Source organism: Canis lupus, chromosome 18, assembly GCF_003254725.2.
Source record: "Canis lupus dingo isolate Sandy chromosome 18, ASM325472v2, whole genome shotgun sequence".
Lineage (NCBI taxonomy): Eukaryota > Metazoa > Chordata > Mammalia > Carnivora > Canidae > Canis > Canis lupus.
The window spans coordinates 53,283,546-53,309,854 of record NC_064260.1 but is presented as its reverse complement, the minus strand read 5'-3'; the positions used below and the strand labels follow the sequence as shown (position 1 = coordinate 53,309,854).

At 39.2% G+C, this 26,309-nt stretch overlaps 2 protein-coding genes across 5 annotated transcripts in view; one reads left to right on the top strand and one right to left on the bottom strand.

Moving 5' to 3' along the window:
* Window positions 1–685: 685 nt before the first annotated feature.
* Window positions 686–26,309, bottom strand: part of ATL3 (atlastin GTPase 3) — a 58,530-nt gene continuing 32,906 nt past the window's right edge. For all 4 annotated transcript variants that reach the window (XM_049096435.1, XM_049096436.1, XM_049096433.1 and 1 more), the window contains exons 6-13: window positions 24,223–24,279; window positions 21,813–21,905; window positions 20,773–20,911; window positions 9,547–9,674; window positions 8,874–8,930; window positions 7,314–7,385; window positions 6,505–6,936; window positions 686–5,053 (exon numbers count right to left, since the gene is read on the bottom strand). In XM_049096435.1, coding sequence (XP_048952392.1) covers window positions 4,967–5,053; window positions 6,505–6,936; window positions 7,314–7,385; window positions 8,874–8,930; window positions 9,547–9,674; window positions 20,773–20,911; window positions 21,813–21,905; window positions 24,223–24,279 — 1,065 coding nt within the window. In that variant the 3' untranslated portion in view covers window positions 686–4,966. The remainder of the gene's footprint in view (window positions 5,054–6,504; window positions 6,937–7,313; window positions 7,386–8,873; window positions 8,931–9,546; window positions 9,675–20,772; window positions 20,912–21,812; window positions 21,906–24,222; window positions 24,280–26,309) is intronic.
* LOC112659310 (39S ribosomal protein L33, mitochondrial-like) lies at window positions 23,324–23,819 on the top strand. Its single transcript, XM_035701740.2, has one exon. It carries the CDS (start codon window positions 23,367–23,369, stop codon window positions 23,562–23,564), a length of 198 nt encoding a protein of 65 aa, XP_035557633.2. The 5' UTR covers window positions 23,324–23,366; the 3' UTR covers window positions 23,565–23,819.

The following is a 26,309-nucleotide window of genomic DNA, read 5'->3' as shown; positions in this document are numbered from 1 at the left end:
TGCTAATGAAGGCATTAACACTCTGATGGTAGCCCCCAAGTTCTCACCGTACTCTTCATATTCTATCGTTTGCACCTTCCCAAATGATACGGTGATGAACACATGTGCAACAGCTAGCCTGGCACCTAACACAGGATCACCATCAGGGAGAGAGGGAGGGATGGAGTGATGGAGGGATGGCCACTGAACGCTCCAAGTATATGTTTCAAACTAGAAACATACTAGAACTCTTAGCACAGGGCCAAATGGGCTCTATCTAGCAATTGGTCAATATCTGGGAACTTTAATGCGACCTCTCCACTGGCTCTAAGGCCACCAGTGAAAGGGAATGCTTTCGATAGAGCTTCACTCACTCCCAAAGAGGAACCATTTAACCAGATGGGGCAACCAAATCGAAGTGTCACAAGTTCAAGGGTCCTCACATGTCCATGTTACTGTAAATAAAACGTGTTCGATTTTAAGCAACATCTTCAAGTCCATGGCCTCCTCCAGCACTATGCTAGTAAGACTGTTCAGTATTGTTTCGCAGGACAGAGAAAGGTGATGCACCCGAACCACATTACCACTACCACCTTTGACACAGAGTTATCCCTCCCTTAGATTTCCTATTCACTTTGCCAAGCCCAAACCTATTTCATAGACCTTCCCGTATTAAAGAGCAGAGAAAGAAAAAAAACAATACAGACATGGTGCTATGATCTTTATTCAATTAAATGACCTCACAGCTAAGAAACAGAAAACATGCTTTTAATAAAGTAGCATAATCTCATCCCATTGCACTTTTTAAAAAGTGTATTAAGTTTTAAAGCCGTTCAAAGGCAGGAGTCTAGGAGAAAGAATTTTCAACAAATAATTTTTTAAAGAAAAGAAAAAGAAAACTTGTTAATGCTCAGGATTAATACTGGCCCCTTTAAGGCTTAAGTCCATGGCAGCATTTAGCCATCTAAATTAGAAAGCTTCAGGAATCAATTGCAATGTTTCCTTGGTTATAAGAGTACTACATTTAAATTTTAGTTCTGGCTCATTAAATTCCTTTCAAGGAAGAAAACTGCTTTTGAAATCTTTCTGCTTTTAGACCTGTTTTGAAAAGTTCCTGTTGTTGGGTATCTCTGTCCCTAATTTTCAAAGTTATCTTCTCCATCCTTTTTGTTATTATTTTTATTTATGGCTTAAGGTTTTCTGTGCACGAAAAGATGGAGGGGTTCAAGTCACAGTGCTGAACTTTGCTTTTTAAAAGAAAAACTTTCAAAAGGTGGGTTTTTAAAATCCTAATTACACTTGTTAGTAAACAGGACACTTGTACATTCTTTTTCCAGAGAAGGCACTATGTTATTGTAATTTAGAAAAACAGCTTTAATGAGCTTAGCTAATCCTCTAGATGAAAGACATCGCCCTTATTACTCTGAACACATGAACTCCCAGTCATAGTCTCCAGTAGCAGAGCACCTATTCTGAGCCTCAGGTAGAAGCTGTCCATCTGTCCACTTGCCTCCAAACAATAGTGAATTGCAGTTTGCCATCCCACAGAGCAGTCTATCTCACTGGTCTCTGAGCTACCTGCACTACTGCCTATCAAAGTGGTGATTCCAGGGCCACAACCCAGACCCGCTGAGGCAATCCCTGACAGAAGTTACAGGAGTCTGAATGGCTTTAAACAAACCTCCCAAATAAGTCTGAGGCACTCCAAAGTAGATGAGAGCCACTACCCAAAACTATAAAAGGACAGAAGGAAAACTATTCTATCACAGTAAATGGTCCCTTACAATGGGCTTAATGTCATTTAAAAAAGCAGTTACACTAATCATTTGTACTTTCATGACTGAAGTTTGTCTTCATTATGCCCTATTCCTTGATTAAAATTTTGTCAGATCTAAATGTAAGCCAGAAAGATGTAGCCCACATTGGCTACCTTGGATGGGAGCCATCCTAAATCATCCTAAATTACATTTAAATAGTTCTATGTGGGGTGGGGGAGGAAGTCCTATGAAGACTTCCATATAAATCATTAAAAAAAAGAGAAAAAGAAAGGAAAAAATAAACCCTTTTTTTTTATTTTTTGTCACTTTTGCCTGGGCTTAAGTCAACCTACTTATCTGTAATCTGCCCGTAATACATAAACACCCATCCAAACTCACACTATCCAAAACACCACTTTTGTAAGTTAGGTAGAATACTGGATATGACCTGCTAAGAACACACTGCCAGTAACAAGGCAGTTTGTTTGCCTAAAGCCTTTCACTTCATGTTACAGAGAAAAGAGAAAGCAGATAAAGCAAAACAATATTCCATAAGCATTCTACCAAGTACAAAGTAGGTATTAATACATAAACCTCCATGGAACGGACTTCTTGGTATATTGCTAAAATAGGATATGACTTTGAAGATGCTGATCATCAGTCATGATCATCTGCCCTCATTTTATCCACAAACCAATCTAGAAAGATTACTCATGAAAGAACTGAAATTTTTATTCTATTATTTTTACTATAAAAAGCTAACTGGATTTAAGAAAACATTTTTTTTTTCCTGAAATGAATACTTTTCATAGAAATTCCGAGAACCTCCTCTTATTCGTTAATAGGAATATGCCCCCATATAACCATTAGAAATGTGCAAACCATAAATGCTTGCATGAGAAGGCTGGTCAGGAGTGGCAGAGCAACATAGAACAAGCACACACTTTCAGCGTGAACCCGTTTCTGACCCACGAATTAAAGGCTGAGGGAAGTTAAGAGGTAAAAGATATTCTCTTCACCCTGGTTATAAATCTCCCCAGGACTCTTTAAGGCCAGCAATGAGAATGCATCTTTTATTGAAAAACTTGATATAAAACTACCAATTTACTGTAAAAATAAAGAAAATAGGCCAACAAAAACTCACTAAGGATCTTCACTGAGAGAGCTTTATAAACACTTTCCAGAGGCAGAATAAGTTAACTAATAAAGACAAAAATAATAAGGCTTCCCCAGGACAATTAAACCAAATTATTTCTTTAAGATTGAAACAGAAATGGTGAATTTAAACAGTAATTAAATACTAAGATTTCACTAAGTTATACACTTTCACATGTTTTATTTTAAAAATTCTAATACTTTAGTATTAAAATAAGTTTTAGATCATCCTTTTCTCACCTTTTAAAGGCATCACTCTAGACAATTATTCTGAAATCTATAAATGTGCTTCTACAATATATTAAAAGCCAAGTATCTCACATCTGCAAAGCCTTTAGCTAATAAGTATAAACATAAGAGAGGATGAGAGGCCACCTGAAAATGCACCAAAATTTCAAAGAGAAGCTTTCAATTTAACAGTCAAACTGAGCATCACTGTTATCCAAGTAAACAGTTTTTAGGAATTTTCCTAAAATGTAATGGCAAATGAATAAAATAGCAAGAATTTCAGGGCAAGATGGTATGTAGATATAAAAAAATATAAAATGCTTGGAATTAATTCAGACTTACAGAAATACTTCTGTTGTGAAATGTTAAAGTAATAAAAAGAAAATTCTTTGATACAGAGACTACATGCTTCTTTTTTCTGCTTTCCACTTAGACTTCATATACATAGAATCAACACTTGGGTTTTGCCTAAGCCTTCCTATCTCCCTTCCACAACAAAAATTACCTTAAGAATTAATATTCTCATACCTGAATGCTTACATAAATACTTACAAGGCAATCTTTAAAAGTTTAAAAATCTTTAAATTCACCATTATATTATAAATCAAAGGAAAAGGCAACTAACAGATAAAATGTTTTTTCACCCAATCAAGGTAACAAAAAAGATTACTTAGATACTTCTAGATACTATCCATATTTGGGTGGGACTTTGGTCCTCACTAAGCCAAAGCTATTTTAAAGTTTCCAGATTAGTCAAGTGAAGTTAATAAAGGAAGACTCACTAAACAAAACTGACAATTTTAGCTTTATTATTAAAAATATTTGTGCATAGGAGAATGCAAATAAATGTTTTGGATAAAGACCTGATTTACTTACTGCCTAGGCCACATGAAACAGGACAACTAAAGACAATAATGTTTGGTAATAATGTCTTTCCTTTAATCCTTAATAAAGTTATCTTCTTAACGCAGAACTCTTGAAAACTAGACCTCACAAGTAACAACCATGAGTTATATATAATACATATGTGAATATAAACCTGCAAAGAGTGAATCTGACCAAGGCACAAGTTCAAATGACTTATCAGATGTCACATGGTTCATCAAACTCAGGGTTTTTTTGTTTTGTTTTGTTTTAAAGTATCAAGCTCACTCCTTTCATTATGAGCCACTCTGGCTTTTCAAGGCATGTTGGCCTCTTTTCTAAAAAGAAGCTACAAGAATGAAGGTAAAAATAAGAGTTTGCTCCAACAAAACTGCTAGCCTGTCAGTAAAAGACCATAAATTTCAGTGTATGATGGATTTAAATAGAATGTGGTTTTCCACACTATATGGCAAGCAAGATTCTTTAAGACTTTAAATAACAGTGTAATGGTGTCATTTTCAGTCTTTTGTTCTGAAGCTTTTGCAACTTTCGTAAACATTTTTAAATGGTAACAGTATAAAAGAAACTGACAGGTTTCACCACTAAACAACAATCTTTCATGAGGCTATCCTTGTCTTCAAAAGCCTGGATTCAATCTTAAAAGGCACTAAGTGACACATGCAGGATTTAAAACCATATTTGCATTTTTTTTTCCTTTAGCTTTCTCCCCCATAAAGTGCACAAAGCAGAGAGTAATAAAACAGACACAGGCTTGGATCTATATCAGCAAGGAAAAGAAATGCTTCCAACAGAAATGTTTAAGAATTTGAAGCCATGGGAAAGGTCTATTAATTTATTACTGCTGAGTTTCAGCTCTTCCTGGGTGATCCCAGACCTGCGTTCCTCTGGACCTGTGGCCGTGGCAGAAACCCAGAAATCAGGAGGGGCTGACTGCGTTCTCATTGAATCCTCTTGTCAAGATGCTACTGAGCTTTTTTATCCACAGGTGGCCTCCCAGCAACTGCATCCCTCACAGCGGTCTGAGTGGAATTACCCATATGAGAAGTAGCCTGCAAGAGTCAATTTATTCAACAGGTAAGTTAATAAAATATAACACAGCATCAAGAAAGAAAGACTTTAGAGATAAACGTTCAAAAAAAAATAGAACTGCCCTATAACCCAGCCATTGCACTGCTGGGGATTTACCCCAAAGATACAGATGCAGTGAAACACCGGGACACCTGCACCCCAATGTTTATAGCAGCAATGTCCACAATAGCCAAACTGTGGAAGGAGCCTCGGTGTCCATCGAAAGATGAATGGATCAAGAAGATGTGGTCTATGTATCAATGGAATATTAGCCATTAGAAACGACAAATACGCACCATTTGCTTCAATGTGGATGGAACTGTAGGGCATTATGCTGAGTGAAATAAGTCAATCGGAGAAGGACAAACATTTTATGGTCTCATTCATTTGGGGAATATAAAAAATAGTGAAAGGAAGGACAAACATTTTATGGTCTCATTCATTTGGGGAATATAAAAAATAGTGAAAGGGAATAAAGGGGAAAGGAGAGAAAATGAGTGGGAATTATCAGTGAGGGTGACAGAACATGAGAGATACCTAACTCTGGGAAACTAACAAGGGGTGATGGAAAGGGAGGTAGGCGGGGGGTTAGGGTAACTGGGTGATGGACACTGAGGGGGGCACTTGATGGGATGAGCACTAGGTTATGCTATATGCTGGCAAATTGAACTCATATATATATATGTGTGTGTGTGTGTGTGTATAAATATATACACACACACACACACTCAAAAAAAATCTGTATATATGTGTGTGTGTGTGTGTGTATAAATACACACACACACACACACACTCAAAAAAAATCTGTCTACATCATGTTACCAGAAAATCAGGAAATGAAAATACAGGTGTCAGGGGAGCCTGTGACAGCAGCTGACTTCCAAGAGAGTCAGCTACGCCTCTGCTGTGTTACGGTGGTGGGGTTGGAAGCCCTCTTGGTTTCTCACGCAATTCTGACCTAACCCATCTGTTCATGGTACTCAGAAAAGGAAATCAGTGTCTCAAGGATCTGTACACCTGGAGATCACGTCAATGTCAAAAGCCATTGGTTTTCTGAATGATTTTAAGTGAAAGAGATGCCATCCATTAGCAGAACTCAAAACAGAAAAATCTCAAAGCTCCTGAATCATACAGGAATTGTATCTGAAGAGCATGTGGTTAGAAGTTTCCCATGAGTAACACAGTATATCTAAGTTGGAACTTTTCACATTAGAGGGAAGTTTTTAGGCATGGAAACATAATATTAGGAATAAATATCAATATCCTAAAGGAGGAGGATACAACGTAATGCCTATCAAAAAACAAAAAATGACCAGGGGAAACTTCTTATGCCTTCTTTCACCATGAAACTCTTGCAAATGGAAATATTCTACAATAAAAACACAGATATCTGTCCTATCAACCTGTAGCCTTGTCATCTGACACCACTTACCTGCTCTAGTACATACGCTGCACCAGAATCAATTGCTCCACCCAGCTCACGATATTGACCAGAATACCTGATGTATCCCCAAGTAAGAAGTGCTATTAACAGCAGTCCAACCATACAATTGAACAGCTGGGCCACAATCTCAAGACCAACAAAGCCAGTGAGGCCTGAGGCTATGTACAAGATCACAATGCCTGTAAAAAGCACTGCAGGGGTTCGGAAGGTGCTGAAGACATTCTTGCTGCCATTGTGCTTGCAGAAGTTCTCATAGAGCTCCTTGATCTCCTCCTCTAGTTCCTGCTGGTAACGAAGGCTAAAATCCTTCCCACCCATCTTCTTGGTCTTCTTAAAATGGTCCAGAGCAAGCTGTTTGAATTCACCGTGCTTCTCCTCTAGAATGTCTGGGGACAAATAAGGTTTCTCTCCCCCACAAACCTAAAAAGAATAAAGACATAACATACTGAAGATCTCTTTGAAAACAAGTGCCCAATAAAACAAGTGAAAACACTGAAAAAGTCCAAATATTTAAGATATTAGAAATTAACTTTAAAATGATGACCAAGACCAATAAAGTCTGAGTTTACTTCCTCTGAAAAGTGCACCGAAATAAGGAGGGTGGCATTAACTGCATTGGAAGAAAGCCTTACTTAGCAACGGAAAGAACCAGAAGACCCCAATTACCAGGGGGGGCTGAACACAGTTTTGTTGTCTCGTCATCTTCAGATTCATTAAACAAGGTCAGTCTGGGCTTCTGCCGTAAGCCACAGGCCCACATTATAGCTACATCAGAATAAAACACACGCCTGGCATACCTCTTCCATGTTGTTGTAATAAATGTCTTTGGCGGAGGCTGCAGCTGCTAAATTGTTAGCTTCAGCGGTGGCCTTATAATAAGAAAAGAAAGCATAAACTCTGAATCCCTTCTCTTTAACATTCTTCCACAAATAACCAAGTGCCAATTCCCTCTCACCCTACTCCCATTCTTCCTTTTTTAGGATCCTTCTGCCATTTTTTAGGTTTCCATATAGCCCAATGTATGAGATAAAATATTCCTTTTTCGCCAAATTTTCTGCCCAAAAAAAAAAAAACGTTCTGATACATAAGTCTTTATTATAAATTAAATCTCTGGAAGTATCATTCCCTTTGCTTTAATTTTAAGTGTTAAAAAAAAAGAAGAAAAAAAATAATTTTAAGTGTTAAGAAATAGACATGGGTCAAAAAAAAGAGAAAACATTTTATATGCATTTTAAACTCTAGCTTCCTTTGTGAAAATGCTTTGCTACTAAAGAAATAAATATCTGGCAGTAAACGGCTTTATGTTCTGCACATAAAAGTCAGAAATTGGGCAGCCTGGATGACTCAGCGGTTTAGCGCCGCCTTCAGCCCAGAGCATGATCCTGGAGACCCATGATCAAATCCCATGTCAAGTTCCCTGTGTGGAACCTGCTTCTCCCTCTGCCTATGTCTCTGCCCCGCACCCCCCTCTGTGTATCTCATGAATAAATAAATACAATCTTTAAAAAAAAAAAAAAGAAAGTCAGAAATTATGTTTTATCAAAATGACATCTTGAAAATAGCAAAATGTTGAAAATAAAAGTCATTGAAAATAAAAAACCTGACCAGTAAGTAGTAAATAAGTATGTCAGGACATGTTCTACTAAAGTAGACAGCAGATAACAGGGAAATAATTTGCTTAAGATAACTGGGCCTGGGGAAGCCCGGGTGGCTCAGCAGTTTAGCGCCATCTTCAGCCCAGGGTGTGATCCTGGAGACCCTGGATCAAGTCCCATGTCAGGCTCCCTACATGGAGCCTACTTCTCCCTCTGCTTGTGCCTGTCTCTCATGAATAAATAAACAAAAGTTTAAAAAAAAAATATATATATATATATATAACTGGGCCTGTTCTATCCACAGTATGTTTGGTGGGATATAGTCCCAGTGAGGAGCCCTTCTGCTTTAACTCTGTATTTAACACCCAGAAGGCAGTAACAATGGTGAAAAATGTACTAAAAATTAACACACTTCAGCATTAACAGGCAGGGAGAGCAACAGCATTCTCCTTTTTTTTTCTTTTTTAAAGATTAATCTATTTTTTTTTTTGAGAGAGAGAGAGAGCGTGTGCATGAGTGGGGGGAGGGGCAGAGGAAGAGGGAGAGGGAGAATTCTCAAGTAGACCACCCCGCTGAGTGCAGAGTCCTACTAGGGGATCAATCTCAGGACCATGAGATCATGACCTAAGCCAAAATCAAGGGTCAGATGCCTGACTGAGCCACTCAGGTACCCTGCATTCCCTTCTTAAAGGATGCTGCTGCTTGTGCATGGGTCAGTAAGTAATCAAACAGTATCATTTAGGATGTCAAAGAATTGCTTACCTGAAGCATGGATTTGGGATGAGGCAGATCTTCTCCTTGATAAATTTTAATATATGCCTTATAATAGAAACAAAAACACTCATGAAAAATGTGATTCTGTCACATTTAATCATACTTTAAGTTACAGAAAGTAACTATACAACTGCATTTTCCTAAAGACCTAGATCAACACCCAGGAATTAGCAAAACACAACACACCTTTGAGTGCATGTTAGCATTTTTAGTTAACTAAATATGTTCTCAAGCAGCACGAGACTACCAAGGCTAGGAGTCCCACCAGATTCCCCATGCACACTGGCCTCACCACTACCTGTGGGCACAGTGACCATCCGCCTTGAGGTAGTCGTGTCACATCTAGGTGCCGTCTCCTCCTACTCACAGCAACTTCCTAACCACCTCCTGTCCACACCATCTTCCTTGAGGAACAATCTTCCTTTAGCCACAGTAATTACTCCTCTAAGAAAGTGCAAAGAACATCCATTTGGTTCTTAGACCGATACTGCCACCCAGTGGCCCACTCCTGGAAGGACACTGAAGGCTCTGAAAATGCCTCTCAATATCTCCCCCATGAAAATCATCCCTAAGCTTTAAAATAGTAAAATTCAAGTTAGTTTACAACCTAGATCAGTTTTACCAAAAGTCAAATATTCTGACAATTAAAACCCATATTTACCTTAAAATACTCTAGTAGCCCCCGACAGGTGACTTTGGAGCCATTGATCTCCTTCTCCATTAAGTTAGCTGGGTTTAATACAAATGGTATCAGGGTTTGAAGCTGCTCTTTGAATTCACTGGCAATATCTGTTCACAAGACCATGAAGAAGAAAACAGTCAGCTAGACAGACTTGTTCAACCAAGCGGAGTATAAAATGTTTCAACATCTGCCAGTTCAAAGTGAGGGGAGGGAAGGTCCCAACTGTGTCTGGCACCTTCTGCCGCCCATGACCTCTGTCTGCACGTATCTTTACTGTCTCCTCCCTTCTGTCCTCGTGATTAAGAGCTGCTTAGTCCAGAACAGAAAGTGGAGAATATCCTTCCCCTGGTTTTCATCCTGGGGGATTTAGTCTACTTGATAGCCTTTCAAGAAATCTCATTTTTAAGGAATTTTACTAATACAGTCATCAAAAAAACAAATTATCAAAGCCTCAAGTCCTCTCTCCCTTGCCATACCTTCACACTCCCACTTGAATTCATTAGCAATTACTACTCATCATCCATTTGCTTTTCTATTGTTCATTTTTTTAAATGTTAAAATAAGTAGAAGCACCTGTATGTAGGTATATTTCTGGAGAAAGGAAAGGATTTTCTAAAACAAGACTCAAGCAATACATAAAATCAAACGTGAATGAATTTAACCACATTAAAACCAAGGCACCATAAAAAAAAGACAGAAGATGGGAGAAGATATCTGTAACATACAACTAACAAAGGTTTCTATCTTAAAATACACATAGAGGATCTATACACTGCAGATAAAGACAAACCCAATCTAAAACTTAACAGGCATGAATAGGAACTGCAGAGCAAAGAAAGCATGAATGTAAATAAATATAGGAAAAGATATTTAATCCTATTAGTAACCAAAGAAATGCTATTTAATGCCACAATGACATACTATTTTATATCACTAATTTGGCAAAAACTAGATGTCTGATCACACTGAGCATTGCCTAGGATATGAATCAATGGGAATTTCTCTATACACTGATGAAGAAAACATAAATTGGAAGCATCATTTCAGAAAACAATTTAGCGTTATACAGTAAACGTGAAAATATACAAATTCTGGGATGCCTGGGTGGCTCAGTGATTGAGGTCTGCCTTCAGCCCAGGGCATGATCGTGGAGTCCTGGGATCAAATCCCTCTATCTATGTCTCTGCCTCTCTGTGTCTCTCATGAATAAATAAATATAATCTTTTTTAAAAATATACAAATTCTAATATCCAGCAATTCTGCTTTTAAAGCACATACCCTTGGGAGACTCCCATATACCTATATAAACTAGAATATCCACAGCAGCAATGTTCATAATAGCAATGTGAACTGGAAAAGTTCACATTCCATCAAGAATAAACTCTGTTATATTCACGGAAGCCATAATTATACTACAATGAAAATGAGTGAACTAAACTACACACTGTAATACAGATAATCTCAGAAATAAAACACTAAGGGGTGTCTGGGTAGCTCAGTCAGTTGAGCACCCGACTCTTGATTTTTGGCTCAGGTCATGAGATCATGAGATCAAGCCCCACGTTGGGCTCCCCACTTACCACAGAGTCCACTTGAGATCCTTTCTTGCCTTCTCCCTCTACCCCTCACCCTGACTGCAGGCTCTCTCTCTAAAATAAATAAATCCTGGGGACTTTGGGTGGCTCAGTGGTTTAGCATTTGCCTTCAGCTCTGGGCATGATCCTGGAGTCCTGGGATAGAGTCCCAAATCGGGCTTCCTGAATGGAGCCTGCTTCTCCCTCTGTCTGCCTCTGCCTCTCATGAGTAAATAAATAAAATCTTTAAAAAAATAATAATAATAAATCCTTAAAAATGTTTTAAATAAAAAAAGAAATCAAACACTCAATGAAAATACAAGTTGGCCACATACTATTTTTTATAAGTTCAAAATTTTAAAAACTTATCAACAGACTGATTCAAACACAAGTAATGATTTTTTTAAAAAATTCAAGGGCAAAGCACCTGGGCGGCTCAGTCATTTAAGCGTCCTTCAGCCCGGGGTCCTGGGATAGAGCCCTGTATCAGGCTCCTTGCTCAATAGGGAGTCTGCTTCTCCCTCTCCCTTTGCCCCTCTCCTTACTCGTGCTCCCCTTACTCGTGCTCTCTCACACACTCACTCTCTCTTAAATAAATAAGCAAATAAAATCTTTAAAAAAAAAAATCCAAAGGCAAAATAAGCACAATTTAGAATAGTGGTTATTATTGTGGGAGGCAGGAGGGAGATGGGATAGGGAAGAACCACATAGGTATAAGAAATAGTACTGGTAATGTTCTAGACAACAGAATGGGCAAACTACAACCCTTAGGCAAATTATGGCCTGCTAACTAAAATTGTCAATACAGTTTTGTTGAAACACAACCATGTCTTCATTTACGCATTGTCTTCAGCTGCTTTCTAGCTACAATAGCAAAGCTGAGTAATTAATATGGTCCACAAAGCCTAAAATATTTACTATCTGGTCCATTACAGAAAAAATTTGCCAATTCTGGTTCTAGATATTAAGTCGGGTAATATGTTTATGATGTTTATATGACATTTTATACTTTTTTCTTTTTTTAATAATAAATTTATTTTTTATTGGTGTTCAATTTGCCAACATACAGAATAACACCCAGTGCTCATCCCGTCAAGTGCCCCCTTCAGTGCCCGTCACCCATTCCCCCCCATCCCCGCCCTCCTCCCCTTCCACCACCCCTAGTTCGTTTCCCAGAGTTAAGAGTCTTTATGTTCTGTCTCCCTTTCTGATATTTCCCACACACTTCTTCTCCCTTCCCTTATATTCCCTTTCACTATTATTTATATTCCCCAAATGAATGAGAACATATAATGTTTGTCCTTCTCCGATTGACTTACTTCACTCAGCATAATACCCTCCAGTTCTATCCACGTTGAAGCAAATGGTGGGTATTTGTAATTTCTAATGGCTGAGTAATATTCCATTGGACATTTTATACTTTTTTCTAAAGATTTTATTTATTCATGAAAGACAGAGAGAGAGGTAGACACACACAGGCAGAGAGAGAAGCAGGCTCCCTGTGGGGAGCCTGATGTGGGACTCAATCTCAGGACCCCAGGATCACGCCCTGAACCAAAGGCAGATGCTTACCACTGAACCACCTGGGTGCCCTGACATTCTGTACTTTTTAAAAAGACTTTAGTTATTTTAAAACAAGAATGAGAGACAGAATGAGCATGAGCCAGGAGGGGGAGCAGAGGGAAAGAAGCAGACTTCCTATTGAGCAGGGAGCCCAATGTAGGGCTCGATCCCAGGACCCCAGGATCATGACCCAAGCAAAGGCAGACACTTAATCAACTGAGCCACACGGGCACCCTGAGGTTTTACACCTTATCTATATAAGTTCTAGGTATTCTTTTATATACACAATACTTTTGCATTCTTTTGGATACCTAATAGTACATTTTAAAATTTAACAGTAGCTCATTATTTTAATTTTCTTTCATATCTGTTATTGCTAGCTGGACCAAACTTTCTCCCATACTGGTTCATCAGCTAATTTCCTTTTCCTTTACCAGGGACCTGTATCTTATAATATAGTCACTCTTCACACACACACACACAAAAATGCTATCCTAATGTGTACTATAATCACTGAAACATTTTCTCCAGTTTGTTTTTAAATAGGCATAAAATTAAGTATTCAAATCTATATCACTTTTCCCTGACAATCTTATTCTTCATAATTTTAAAGAGTTCTTCCTCAATTCCAGAGATCTAATAAAATTAAATTTTCCCCCATGCTTTAATTTTTATAATTTAAGTCTGTAATCTACTTAGAATTTATTTACGCCTCATAAATTAAAATCCACATGGTATTTCTCTCTAAATAGTAACACGTACTTTTCATGTCCACCAATTCCCATCCCATCTTAAATAACTGATTATAAGATCTCATGACATTGAAAAAATTGGGGTTTTTTTTAAATCTGTCCTACCTAAGTAAATGGGTACCAATCTCCTATCCAGACTTAATTCTGTATCTCCTCAGGATGGCGCCAAAGTACGGCCTTTACCAATTTTAAAAAGGGATTAATCCCCATATTACACATTGATTAGTGGCTTAATATAGGCAAAAGGTGACATTTCAACCAGTGGGGGAAGTTGGACTATTCAATAAATACTTTAGGGACAAATGGGTAGCCACTCAGAAAATAAGATGGATCTAAACTCGATCATAAATTATAATGTGAAAAATGAAACTACAAAATTTCAAGAAAAAAGTGGGATAAATTCTTTATAACTTAGAGTGAAAGACAATAAAATAGTGTACATACTATGCTATTCTGTATATATTCATATTTGCTTGCACATCCTCAAGAAACTCTGGAAGCCTAAAAAAAATAGAAGACAGACTAATTTCTCACTAAATACTTTCTAATCCTTTTTGGGATTTTAAACATGTGAATGTATTACCTATTCAAAAAAAAAAAAAAGCCTGTTTTTATGGTTTCAACTTTTATCATACTGAAAGACTAAGAGCTTCAAAAATATTTCACTCAGGAACTGGCATAATCTAGAAACCACAGATTGTTCCAATACTCAGTTTTTTGTTTGTTTGGTTTTGTTTTTTTTTAAGATTTATTTATTCATGAGAGACACACAGAGAGAGAGAGGCAGAGACACAGGCAGAGGGAGAAGCAGGCTCCATGCAGGGAGCCCAATGTGGAACTTGATCCAGGGACCCCAGGACCATGCCCTGAGCCAAAGGCAGGTACCAAACAAACCGCTGAGTCACCCAGGGATCCCTGCCAATACTCGGTTTTATCCAGATTTAACACATCCTCCACTATTAATGCTTTTATTGAAGGCTATACCAAAACACTAGTTTTAGACTCAGAATAGGTAGGAATTATCTTCTGACAATCTTAAAATCTCATGGTTTCAAAGAAGATTGTGCCCTACAACTCTTCTGTTAAATTTCTAGCCAAACAATTCAGGGGTTACTGCATTTGGTATCTCTGCTCTAGAAAATATGTAGATGACAGTTGTCTTTATGGTGTGACACAGTCATCTGTGTCTGATCAAAGGGGTCTCGAAAGTGAGCTAACCTGGGATCCCTGGGTGGCGCAGCGGTTTGGCGCCTGCCTTTGGCCCAGGGCGCGATCCTGGAGACCCAGGATCGAATCCCACATCGGGCTCCCGGTGCATGGAGCCTGCTTCTCCCTCTGCCTGTGTCTCTGCCTCTCTCTCTCTCTCTCTCTCTGAGACTATCATAAATAAATAAATTAAAAAAAAAAAAAAAAGAAAGAAAGTAAGTGAGCTAACCTAGCTAACAGGAAGCAGCAGTTGAGCAGCGATTATATCAAAACTAAGACAGTGTTTGGCAAGTGTTCACCTCTGAATAAATGGTCATTCTTTGAAAAAAAAATATATATATACACACACATACATATGTCGTAAAATAAAATCACTAAAATAATTCCTGAGTATTCAGGAGAACATTTGTAGAAAATGTAGCTTTTATTAAATTCAGATGTTCTAAAGTAATTACATTAAGGTCTTTCTACAAATTAGCCCTAACTGCTCTCAAGCTACTCTTGTCTTTTCTGGGTTATATGGAATGGGCTTGCAGGATCTCAACCTAAGTCATCATACAAGTATATACTTAAGAAGAGACAACATGTAGGCATTTTCTTTAATTTTGAAAAATACATCAGCTCTATTTACGTCCCCCACAATAAAGTTTATGTGGTTCTCAATCAAGTACTTGCCAAATACTCCAAGTCACCAACTATTTGCTATTTAGCTCCAATATATGCTTCACTCAAAATCCTTTAATACCCTGTTTAAAAGGTTCCCTAAAATTACAAAATAGTCCTCTGCAAAGCCTCTAAAAAGTACACAAACCTTTGCAGAGCTAATAAAAATTCTTTATGAACAATCCTCCTAAGGACTATAGTTCCTAAAATTGACACACAAGGCAGAATATAAATATATTTTTAAATAAAGCAAAAGAGGAAATTTTTATTTTTCAAATTTAAAAATTTTTATTATTTTTTAAAGATTTATTTATTTGAGAGAGACCAAAAGTGAGAAAGATCACAGAGGGAGAGGGAGAAACAGACCCACTACTGAGCAGAGAGCCAGATGCAGAGCTCGATCCCAAGACCGCGAGATCATGACCTGAGCTAAAGATAGACGGCTAACTGACTGAACCACCCAGGCAGCCCAATATAATTGTTTTTAAAATAAAAGATTTAGGGGCACCTGGGTGGCTCAGTCAGTTAAGTGTCTGCCTTCAGCTCAGGTCATGATCTCAGGGTCCTGGGATCAAGCCCCAAGTCTGACTCCCTGCTCAGCAGACAGCCTGCTTCTCCTCCCTCTCCCTCTAACCCTACCACCCCCCCATTCATGATCTCACATGCTCTGCTCTCTCAAATAAATAATTTTTAAAAATAAAAACATAATTATAAATATATTTTTAAATAAATAGGATCACACAACATATGCTACTATGCAACTTTTTTACATTTAGTATGTCATACACATCTATGCAAACACAGATCCATCTATCTATCTAGGGAGGGGTGCCTGGGTGGCTCAGTCAGTTAAGCATCTGACTCTTGATTTCAGCTCAGGTCATAATCTCAGGGTCATGAGTCTGAGCCCTGTGTTTGGCTCCACACAAAGCATGGAGTCTGCCTGGGATTCTCTCTCTCTCCTTCCTCCCTGCTCTCTTAAAAAAAAGACTTTAAATAACTTTTAAAATAAATTTTTAAAAGTACAAATGTACCATAATTTAACCAATCTTTCAAAAACACTCATTTAAGTTGTTTCTAATTATTCCCTAGTATAATAATGCTACAGTAAAAATATATTAGCCATATATTTTTACCTACTTATTTGGACAGTTCCTTAAGATACTTTCTTAAAAGTGAAATACTGGATCAAAGGATATAAACATTTTAAATTCTGAAAATTATCTATAAAAACAATGAATTTGTACCAATAAACTTGCACTTTCTCAGTTAGTGTGATGCTACATGTATTTTCATGAGTATATACTGACCATTTGTACTTCTTCCTATGGGACTTCATTTTCATGTAAAAGAGTAAGATTTTAACCCCATAAATGTGTTTTAAAGTTCAATGATGAATAAGGGAAGCAAATAGTACATAATTATGAGACTAATAGCTCCTTATACATAATTTGTTCCCTATTTTATAAATACAATAGGAAAATCAGCACACTGAATATTTACTGATAAGCTGTTTACGGGGATCCCTGGGTGGCTCAGCAGTTTGGCACCCGCCTTTGGCCCAGGGCATAATCCTGGAAACCCAGGATTGAGTCCCACGTCAGGCTCCATGCATGGCCGGCTTCTCCCTCTCCCTGTGTCTCTGCCTCTCTTTCCCTCTCTCTGTGTATCTCATGAATAAATAAATTTTAAAAATTAAAAAAAAAAAAAAGCTGAAAGCTGTTCATACTTTTTTTTTTAATGATTTTATTTATTTATTCATGAAAGACAGAGAGGCAGAGACACAGGCAAAGGAAGAAGCAGGCTCCATCCAGGAAGCCTGATGTGGGACTTGATCCTGGGACTCCGGGATCACACCCTGAGCCAAAGGCAGATGGCTCAACCGCTGAGCCACCCAGGCATCCCAATTTTATTTAATTTTATTTATGAGGGCAGCCTCGGTGGCACAGCGGTTTAGCGCCGCCTGCAGCCCGGGGTGTGATCCTGGAGACCCAGGATCGAGCCCCACATCGGGCTTCCTGCATGGAGCCTGCTTCTCCCTCTGCCTGTGTCTCTGCCTCTCTCTTCACTCTCTCTGAGTGAATAAATAAATAAATAAATATTAAAAAAAAAAAAAAAAAGCAAGCCCTAGGATTCTATTAAACAGTTTCTGATAATGAGCAAAAATTTAAAAAATAATAATAATAATAATAATTTTATTTATGAGACACTTTATTCATGAGACATGGAGAGAGGGGCAGAGGCATAGGAAGAGGGAGGAGAAGCAGGCTCTATGCAAGGAACCCGATGTGAGACTCAATCCCAGGACCCCAGGATCACATCCTGAGCCGAACACAGACGCTCAATCACTGATCCACTCAGGTCTTCCCATAATTTTTAAATACATACAGGACTGAACAGTATCGTCTCAAAATGCATGTCCTCCTGGAATCTCAGGACATGACCTTACTTGGAAATTACAGATATAACTAGTTGAGATCATACTGGATTACGGGGTGATCTAAATCTAAACAATGGTGTACTTAGGAGAGAACACACAGAGACACACAGAAAGAAGGCAGCCATGTAATGAAAGAGACCAGAGTGACACACGCAGCTCCAAGCCAAAGGACGCCAAGGCCTGCCAGCAAACCTCAGAAGCTACAAGAGAAGCAGGAGACAGATTCTCCTCAGAGAAGAGAATCTCCTTCCTCTAGAAGCAATCAATGCTGACACCACGATTTCACAATTCTGGTCTCTTAAATTTTTAAGCAGTAAATTTCTGGTGTCCTAAACCGTCCAGTTTATGGTGGTTTGTAACAGCAGTCCTAGGAAACAGATACAATATGCACATCCAACAGTGATACACAATTTCAGAAGTTGGGGTTAGAAAACAAGTTTTTCCTATTTCCTGGAATGACATAATAAAAGTGAAATTTTTTTAAGATTTATTTATTTATTTATTTATTTATTTATTCATTCATTCATTCATTCATTCATTCGAGACACAGAGAGCGAGAGAGGCAGAGACACAGGCAGAGGGAGAAACAGGCTCCATGCAGGGAGCCCAATGCAGGACCCGATCCCGGGTCTCCAGGATCACGCCCTGGACCAAAGCCCAACCGCTGAGCCACCCAGGCATCTCTAAAAGTGAATTTTAAAACAATGTTTTGGGGCCTTTGGGTGCCTCCGTAGGTTAAGCATTTGCCTTGGGCTCAGGTCATGATCCCAGGGTGATTGGATCGAGCCCCACACCTGGCCCCCTGCTCAGTGGAGAGTCTGCTTCTCTCTCTGCCCCTCACCCGACTCCTGCTCAGTCTCAAATACAATAAAATCTTTTAAAAGAATAAAATAAAAATTATAAAAACAATGTTTTTAAACATTAAAATGCTTGAAAATACAGAGGAATGCCATTTTGTATGTTTGTAGCTGATAACCTGAGAACACCCTGAAGCAAGTACACAAGGACGTCATGATAACCCACCCCCTTCTCAGCATCCTCATTTAGGAATCCAGCCCTGGACACCTCCACTCTCAGTGATGAACAAACTTGAATTTAGGTTTGGTAAAGTATTTCTAAAAAGAGTGGTAAAATCCTAAAGGACCACATTACCTACACACTCCACTTTCTCTAATATACTACATTCAGAAAAGTCACTTGCAACTGCTTTTAAGTAAAAAGTTCTAGCTCCAGTGTTGCCTCTGCAGATTTTTCTCAAAATCCAGACCCCACACTTGGATTTCTGAATTGCCATCTAATAGACTCTGGAAGTTTCCTGTTCAGGAAAGCTGCCAACCACATAAAAATATCATGTAGTGACCAAAGAGAAAGTAAAGGTAAGTCTCTCAAACTCAGTTTTTTCTGCAACGTGAAGGCCAGCTGGAATGTAATCTTAAATTGAAGTATATTAACATTCTTGGATCAAATAAGTCAAATAAATAGAAAATTATGTATTTTATATTTAATACAAGGTTATGAAAACCTCCCACTTCAAAAGGCAAGTTCTCCGGGAAACTAAGCATTTTAAACCCTCTAAATTATTTCCCTAAAATAACAGACCATCTATTTTAGCTCACTATGACCTTGGGACAAAAAAAAAAAAAAAACAGATGTGAATCTCTGCCCCCCACACTCATTAGCAGAGTGCTTTGAGCAGTTCCTAAACTTTCCTAAGCCAGTTTCTTCATTTGTCAGAGAAAGGAAAGGATGGTACCAGCTTATGGAAGCACTGGGAACATGACGTAGGAAGGTAAACCAGTACAGCCTTGGTGCTCCTGTGTCTGAATGTTTGCATCCCCACTAAATGTGTATGTGGAAACCCTAACCCCTAAAGGCTATGGTATTAGCAGGTGGGGCCTCTAAGAGGTGATTAGGCCATGAGGCTGGCGCCCTTGTAAATGGCACTAGCAGGCTTATAAAAGAGACCCAGTTCCCTAGCCCTTCCACCACACGAGGATACCACCAGAAGTCTAATAGCAGAAAGACACCTGACCATGCTGGCACCCTGACCTTGGACTTCTAGCCTCCAGAAGCATAAGAACTAGATTTCTGTTGTTTATAAGCCACCCAGAATATGGCACTGTTACAGAAGCCCCAACAGATGGACGGCGGGGAGTATAGCAGAGCCTCCAGAAATGGGAGCTATTTTTATTGCTACTTTGCGGGAACCTGAACAGCTAAGTTTATAAAGCAAAGTGCTAGTTTAGGGCACCTGGGTGGCTCAGTGGTTGAGCATCTGAATCCCAGGGTCCTGGGATCAAGTCCCACATCAGGCTCTCTGCAGAAACCTGCTTCTCCCTCTACCTAGGTCTCTGTGTCTCTCACGAATGAATGAATGAATGAATGAATGAATGAATAAATAAATAAATAAATAAATAAATAAATAAATAAATAATAAAAACAAAACAAAGTGCTAGTTTCACAAGTGTAAACTGAGGGCTAAGTATTAAATGACTTAAGGTCTTAATGAATAAGGAACGAAAATAAGATAAATTGGAAAATAAGATAAACATTAGGAATCCAAGAGTCCTGATGTTCACACATGACTCAGTAATAGGCTCTGTGCTAATCACAAAGAAGATAAAAACACATAGCCATGCTGTGCATCACCTTACCTTTCTTTGGGAAGTTAACTGTACTTGATAAGTATCAGCTGACCAATGTTTAGTGCTCCTTCATTTAGCGCTTTTATCTCTTGTACACCAACAATCACAACATGCCTCTTACAAAGCTCATTAATGAATATTACCACCACCATTTCAAATGGAAAAATTAAGGTAAACTCTAATGGTCTCACGGTAAGACAGAAGCAGAAACTGAAGTGGACTCTAAATACCATTCTCTCTAAGAGAACATGCTATTCTTCTCAAGCATTAGCATTAGCTGAAGTTATAACTGACAATTTTTGGTCACTATTTAATTCCAAAGATGGAATCACAGGTCTAAAATAACATCATTTGTAACATACCTTTCAATTTCCCATCAAAGTCAGGGCTTGTGGCCACCTGGAGTCCTGGATGTGGTAGAAGAAAGCAGGTGACATTGGAGAAGCATGAGTGAATGTGATTTCGGACATTCTGAATTTCTTCATGTTGATGTTCTTTTACCTGCCAAAGATGACCAATTTACAAAGGGCCATTTGTTTTTCTTCACTAGGAACCACTAGTATAGGACAAAGGAAAGATTTCCCAACTCTGATGGATTATAGCCACCTGTTTTGTCCAATGAGAAAACTCAGAACCCTAGAAGCAATAAATGCATCCATTTGATTAACCGTGGTTTGGCTTCTATAGCTATCAAAGAACAGGACTATAGAGTTTTTTAAAAAAGAGTATAGGGGATCCCTGGGTGGCTCAGCTGTTTACCGCCTGCCTTCGGCCCAGGACATGAGCCTGGAGTCCCGGAATCAAGTCCCACGTCAGGCTCCCTGCATGGAGCCTGCTTCTCCCTCTGCCTGTGTCTCTGCCTCTCTCTCTCTTTCTCTGTCTCTCTCATGAATAAATAAAAAAAAAAAAGAGTATTGCACAATATTTCAGAAGAACAAGGGAAGGTTTGTGGGCATGAAGAAGATCTAATAAGTTAGTAGTGATCGACAAAGGACTCCTGTCCTTAATTTTGGAGAACAGGTTAAGCTTGTTTATATCTACCCCAAAACTAGTGAGAATTTTGAAGAACAACAACAGAACTAAAGTTCTGAATACACCAGTCTAAAGACACACATAGAACCTGGTGCAAAATGTGAAACGGAAACCACAAGCAAAGTTTGGGCCAGTCAGGAGTCCTTCAAAAGTCCTTTGAAGCCAGAGTCCTTCCTTGCAATTCCTGTGCACTACATACCCAGGCTCTGCGCTCCTACATGAATACTAGCAGTGTGGTAATATGCCTAAATATTTAACACACTTAATATAATTTTCCATACTCTGCTTTAAATACTATGGCTAAAGGCAAATTAGAAAGTTATCACTACTTTCCTTGTAGGTAATTCCTCAGAATTATATTTCTACTAACCTGTAGACGCTTATCCAAAAAGGACATTCCTCCCTGTAGTCCATAGTTGTATTCATAAGGGAAACTCCAGTCTCGAACCAGAAACATTAGAGTCTATTTAGGAAAAGAGAAGAACATATTATAAAGCTGCATAAATGCATTTTCAAAATAACAGCTGAGGGATCCCTGGGTGGCTCAGCGATTTGGCGCCTGCCTTTGGCCCAGGGCGTGATCCTGGAGTCCCAGGATTGAGTTCCACATCAGGCTCCCTGCATGGAGCCTGCTTCTCCCTCTGCCTGTGTCTCTGCCTCTCTCTCTCTCTCTCCCCCCCCCTGTGTCTCCCATGAATAAATAAATAAAATCTTAAAAAAAAAAAAAAAAAAACAGCTGAAATATTTCTTTAGTGCCAGCTTCTTCAAAGGAGGCAAAAAATTGTGAAGGATTTATTTCTTCTGTAAAGGTTTCTTCTTAGAAACCTTATAAACTGGGGATCCCTGGGTGGCGCAGCGGTTTAGCGCCTGCCTTTGGCCCAGGGCGCGATCCTGGAGTCCCAGGATTCAGTTCCACATCAGGCTCCCTGCATGGAGCCTGCTTCTCCCTCTGCCTGTGTCTCTGCTTCTCTCTCTCTGTGTGTGACTATCATAAATAAATAAAAATTAAAAAAAAAAAAAGAAACCTTATAAACACTAGAAGGACATGTATAAGTCAAATGTAAGATGAATATATCCTATTGGCTATTTTTGTTCCCATGGGTTGATAAGAGCAGAAGGAAGAGATTGAGGAGATGTTAAATTCAAGGCTCTGCTCTGAAGGCAAGTATGAAAAATGTGGTAAAGGACAAGAAAATAACAGGGTACCAGCTAACCATAAAATCAGATCTACTTTTAATGTTAGAAAGGAAAACTAAGGGATCCCTGGGTGGCGCAGCGGTTTGGCGCCTGCCTTTGGCCCAGGGCGCGATCCTGGAGACCCGGGATCGAATCCCACGTCGGGCTCCCTGTGCATGGAGCCTGCTTCTCCCTCTGCCTGTGTCTCTGCCTCTCTCTCTCTCTCTGTATGACTATCATAAATAAATAAAAAAAAAAAAAAAAAAAAGAAAGGAAAACTAAATTAAATAGTAATACTTAAAACTCCTTTAATGTTATTGAGATTACTATGCATTCTCATCCTTGTGAAACAATTAGCTAAAGCAGGGGCCAGAAAACTCTTTTGTAAAGGACCTAAGAATAAGTATTTTAGACTGTGGTAACAAGCAGCAGCTATGGACAAATGAATGTAGCTGTGTTCCAATAACATTTTATCTAAATTTAAATGTTAGTGTCCACAGCTAATTCACACATGGCATGAAATAGTATCACTCTTCTGATTTCAAACACTTAAAAACATAAAAACCATTCTTAACTCACAGGTCATATAAAAACAGGTTGCTAGCCTGATCTGGCCTGTGGGCTGCAGTCTGCTGACCTCTGAACTAAAAAAAGACATAAGAGGTGCCTGGGTGGCTCAGCTGGTTAAGGATCCAACTCTTGGGAGCGATTTTGGGCCCGTTTCGGAGACTGCGGGGGTGTTGTCACCATGTTCCTGTCCACGGTCACCTTTGCCAAGAGCAAGTCAAAAACCATTCTGGTCAAAATGCTGAGCCAAGCTGGAACAGGTTACTCCTTCAACACTAAGAGAAGCCAACTACGGGAGAAACTCACTCTCTTACATTATGACCCAATTGTGAAAACAAAAGTCCTCTTTGTGGAACAGAAGAAAATACGCTCCCTCTAAACAATGGATTGAAAATGAATTTGATTTATAAATGAGAAGACTAAGGGCAGGATACTGATTCAGAAATTCTGCAGTGTGTAATAAAAGAAGAGGAAATAGCACGGAATCACTGCCTCCTGTGATTTGAAGGCCATTGTGAAGAAAAATAATGTACTGAAAGTTCTTCATAGTAGGACATATATCATTGCATCACATTTATTTATCTTTCTGGATATTTTTATAGCCCTTAATAAAAAATATTAAAATAAAAAAAAAGGGTCCAACTCTTGGTTTGACTCAGGTCATGATCTCAGGGTTGTGAGATCAAGGCTTATGTGGGGCTCCCCACTCAGCAAGGAGTCTGCTTGAGATTCTCTCTCTCCCTTTCTGCCCTTCCCCAACTTGCATGCATCCTCTCTCTAAAATAAATACTCTCAGGATCCCTGGGTGGCTCAGCGGTTTAGCGCCTGCCTTTGGCCCAGGGCGTGATCCTGGAGTCCCGGGATCAAGATCCTCATCAGGCTCCCTGCATGGAGCCTGCTTCTCCCTCTGCCTGTGTCTCTGCCTCTCTCTGTGTCTCTCATGAATGAATAAATAAATAAATAAATCTTTAAAAAATAAAAAACAACAACAAAAATAAAACAAAAGACATGAATTACATTTATAGTTAGCATTCTACCTGGAAGGGTTTTTGGAAAATTTCATCCATTGCCAGACGACCATATTCTGTGAAGAGCTTTAAAAAAGAAGAGTTAATGGTTTGTTAGTTAAAATAATTTAAAGTATGTCTACAGCTACTGTTTAGCTAAGAATTCATTCAATAGACTCAATGCTATTTATGAGACCAAAGTTCTATAGTTTCAAAAGCTTGGAGAGCCATGAGCCTTAAAATAATCTGTTATTCCTCTGCCTCATAACCCAGATCCCAATTCATTAGCAAACCCAGAATCCAACCACTCACAGCTTCCATGTGGCTTGGAAAATTACAACAGCTTCCTAACTGGTCCTCCTGCCTTGGCCTTTGCTGTCCCCCAGACTACTCTCGGTACAGCAGCCATGATGGCTCTGCTATGAGGTCAGTTAGATCACATGATGCCTCTGCTTAAAACCCTCCAACCTCATAGTAGAAAAGCCAATCCCTTGCTGTAAGATCCAGCCACACTGGCACTCCTGGCTCTTCCTCAAATATGCTGCACACACTGCTGCCTTAGAGCCCTTGTTCCAACTCCTCCTTCCGCCTATAAGTTTCTCCCCCCAAATAAATGCACATTCCCGTCCCTCATTTTTTATGGCCTTTACTCAAATGGCTTCCCAAAGAAGCCTTCCCGACTGCCTACCTCAAAAGATTACAAGTTTCCCCACAATTCTTCTTACCCCGTAACTTTAAAATATTTCTCCTTAACCTATCTCACTATCTAACATGCTATACCTTTACTTATCTTGATAATTCACTACTGGAATTTACTCTCCAGAAGGGCATGAAGGTTTGTACTACTCTATCTCTGGCAGCAAGAGGAGTACTAGACCAAGAGTGCCACGCAAATGACAAAATGAACAAATTCTCTAAGGTCAGTATTTCTATGTACATTCACCTCTATGTCCTCATGAAGCCTCTCACTAAAAATATAGCAAAATGAAGTTTATTTTTTTTTAATTTTTTTCTTTTATTTATTTATGATAGGCACACAGTGAGAGAGAGAGAGAGGCAGAGACATAGGCAGAGGGAGAAGCAGGCTCCATGCACCAGGAGCCCAACGTGGGATTCGATCCCGGGTCTCCAGGATCACGCCCTGGGCCAAAGGCAGGTGCTAAACCGCTGCGCCACCCAGGGATCCCCGCAAAATGAAGTTTAAAGTTAAAAGTTATGAACTCAGGACAAAGAAGATGAGAAATGATATGGCAACAAAGAAGAGTTGTCAACACTCTGGAAGGAAAACCGACAAGTGAAAAACTATCTCAGGTTTTGGCTTTCTCTGCCTTATCTGTGACAAGCAGGGACCAAAAAGAAACAAGTGGATTCTCTCAGCAGTCCCCAAAAGGCTCAGAAATTAGAAGCCCTGGTCACCATGAAGGAGAGGGTAAGGGAGTGGGGCTAACAACTAAAGAAATGGTTCCAAGTCTTTGGAGAGAATACTACACTCCCAGATCCTGCTCCCTCCCTGCACTCCAAATCCTCTATCTGTCCCCACAGAAGATGAGAAGTGTACTATCTGGAGGAAATGAATCAGAAAGAATTAAGACCTTTATATAAAACTCAGCCGACAGGAAGAAGGTAAGTCCCCTACCTTACTGGAAATGGGTACTTAGGTCAAAGTCTACACAGTGAGACTCCTTAGCCTCTCATCCTATGGGAGCCATAGCAAGCTTCTACCCATCCAGGCAGGAGTTTAAAGAATTCTTCTTTGGGGAAACTGACAGCCCAAGAATAGGCTGCAAATACAGACATTCAGGGGTTGCAACAAAATACCCAAATAGTCTTGTCCAGTCACCTCACTGTGACCCAAACCAGTACACAAGGCCCACCCTCTCTTCAAAGGTCCCAGTCAGATTTTTTTTTTTTTTTAAGATCTTATTTATTTATTCATGAGAGACACACACAGAGAGAGGCAGAGACACAGGCAGGAGGAGAAGCAGGCTCCATACGGGGAGATGCAGAACTCGATCCCAGGACTCGGGGATCATGCCCTGAGCCAAAGGCAGATGTTCAACTGCTGAGCCACCCAGGCGTTCCCCCCAGATTTTTAACAGCTCATTCTTAAATACATA